The 1,409-nt window shown below is 41.7% G+C and overlaps 1 protein-coding gene across 1 annotated transcript; it reads right to left on the bottom strand.

The window, feature by feature from the left end:
- Positions 1-1,161, bottom strand: LOC107656564 (C3a anaphylatoxin chemotactic receptor-like). Its single transcript, XM_016444463.1, has 2 exons — positions 610-1,161; positions 1-486 (listed from the first exon to the last, which is right to left on the bottom strand). The coding sequence occupies exons 1-2, from the start codon at positions 1,159-1,161 to the stop codon at positions 1-3; spliced, it is 1,038 nt and encodes a 345-aa protein (XP_016299949.1).
- Positions 1,162-1,409: the final 248 nt, after the last annotated feature.

Below are 1,409 nucleotides of genomic sequence, written 5' to 3'. Positions count from 1 at the left end.
TTAAGTGACAGAAACTGCAGTCTTTGGAATGGAATTACAGCTTTCTTCTCTAGTGCCTTGCTGTGAGAGACTTTGGCCTTCCTCCATAAGAGCTCTGCGAAAAATCCCAGACAAACTTTGGTTGCATCGTCGACTAAAATCCAGTCCCATGCAGAAATACAGAACCGGGTTAATGCAGCTGTTGAAATAGGCTAAGTTTGAAGCCATACTCCATCCCACTTTTACTGCCTTGTTGTCTTTATTCACCAACTTGACCAGTCCTAGAATGTGGTAGGGGGCCCAGCATAAGAAAAAGGCACAGACCAATACGACAAGAATCCGAAGAGGCCTTGATTTTCCAGAGAGCCGTGTTCTGCGTATCCCAACAGCAGCTAGTATGTAACAGATAAGGATGACCAGGAAGGGCAACAAGAATCCACAGATGAAACGAATGCAGTAGTAAGCATACTTTGCCGAACTGCCATCTGCTTCTGCTGCTCCTTTGTGCTGCAAATGAAATGAAAAATGTTGTCATTCTAAATGATGACATACATAAACGTTTAATAAATACAATCATTATATAATCATGCATTTATATGATTATTTATATATTTGTGCAGTCATTCTGACCTTCAGTGTGCATTGACTCAAGTTGTTCTTGTGAGGAAAAACTTGTCGGTACGCAAAGTACGGTGAACTAAAGATCACCGCCACAATCCAAACTCCCACACTGACCACACGAGCGGCACATAACGTCCGTCGTTCTCTGGTGAACACTGGACGCCAGATGCAGAGCACTCGATCCACACTGATGACAGCCAGAAGGAAAACACTGCAGAACATGTTGGCGTACTTGAAGAAACCATTGAACTTGCAAAGAAAAACTCCAAAAGGCCAGTGGTCATAGAAAATGCTTTTGATGAGAGAAATAGCTCGTGTCAAGCAGAAGATCAGGTCTGCTACAGCGAGATTGACCAGCCATACATTAGTGACATTGGGTTTCATGCGGAAGCCAGCCACCCAGATGACCGCAGAGTTCCCAATGGTCCCGAGAAGAACAATGATGGTGAGGAAGACAATGCTAACCTTATTCATAATGGCTTCAATGTCCACTGTAGTGTTTGCATGGTGGTTTGAGACCTCAGAGTGGGTGTGGAGGAGAAGAGTTGTTTTGGAGTTCATTCTACAATCAAGACAGATAGCACAATTAATGTTATTACAGTTTAAACAACAGTCTTGCTGTCAATTTCTATAAGATAACTTGAATGGTTAATTCATCATGGGTACCCTAAAACATTTCTGAGATATAATTATCATCATTTTGCAAGATGCAACCACGATATGTTTTTGGTGGTAGAAAGTCATGTTGCATGTTGTGTTTTTAAGAGTACTCGTAAGTGTCAGTTATAGATTTTGAATTACTCTATGAA

Source organism: Sinocyclocheilus anshuiensis, unplaced genomic scaffold (assembly GCF_001515605.1).
Source record: "Sinocyclocheilus anshuiensis isolate Anshui unplaced genomic scaffold, SAMN03320099.WGS_v1.1 scaffold1393, whole genome shotgun sequence".
Classification (NCBI taxonomy): Eukaryota; Metazoa; Chordata; class Actinopteri; order Cypriniformes; family Cyprinidae; genus Sinocyclocheilus; species Sinocyclocheilus anshuiensis.
This window is presented reverse-complemented; position numbering and strand designations above follow the sequence as displayed.

Coding starts and splice junctions, on each gene's coding strand:
- LOC107656564 (XM_016444463.1), bottom strand. CDS start 1,161: ATGAACTCCAAAACAACTCTTCTCCTCCACACCCACTCTGAGGTCTCA. Junction 487..609: donor TGAGTCAATGCACACTGAAG/GTCAGAATGACT, acceptor TTTCATTTGCAG/CACAAAGGAGCAGCAGAAGC.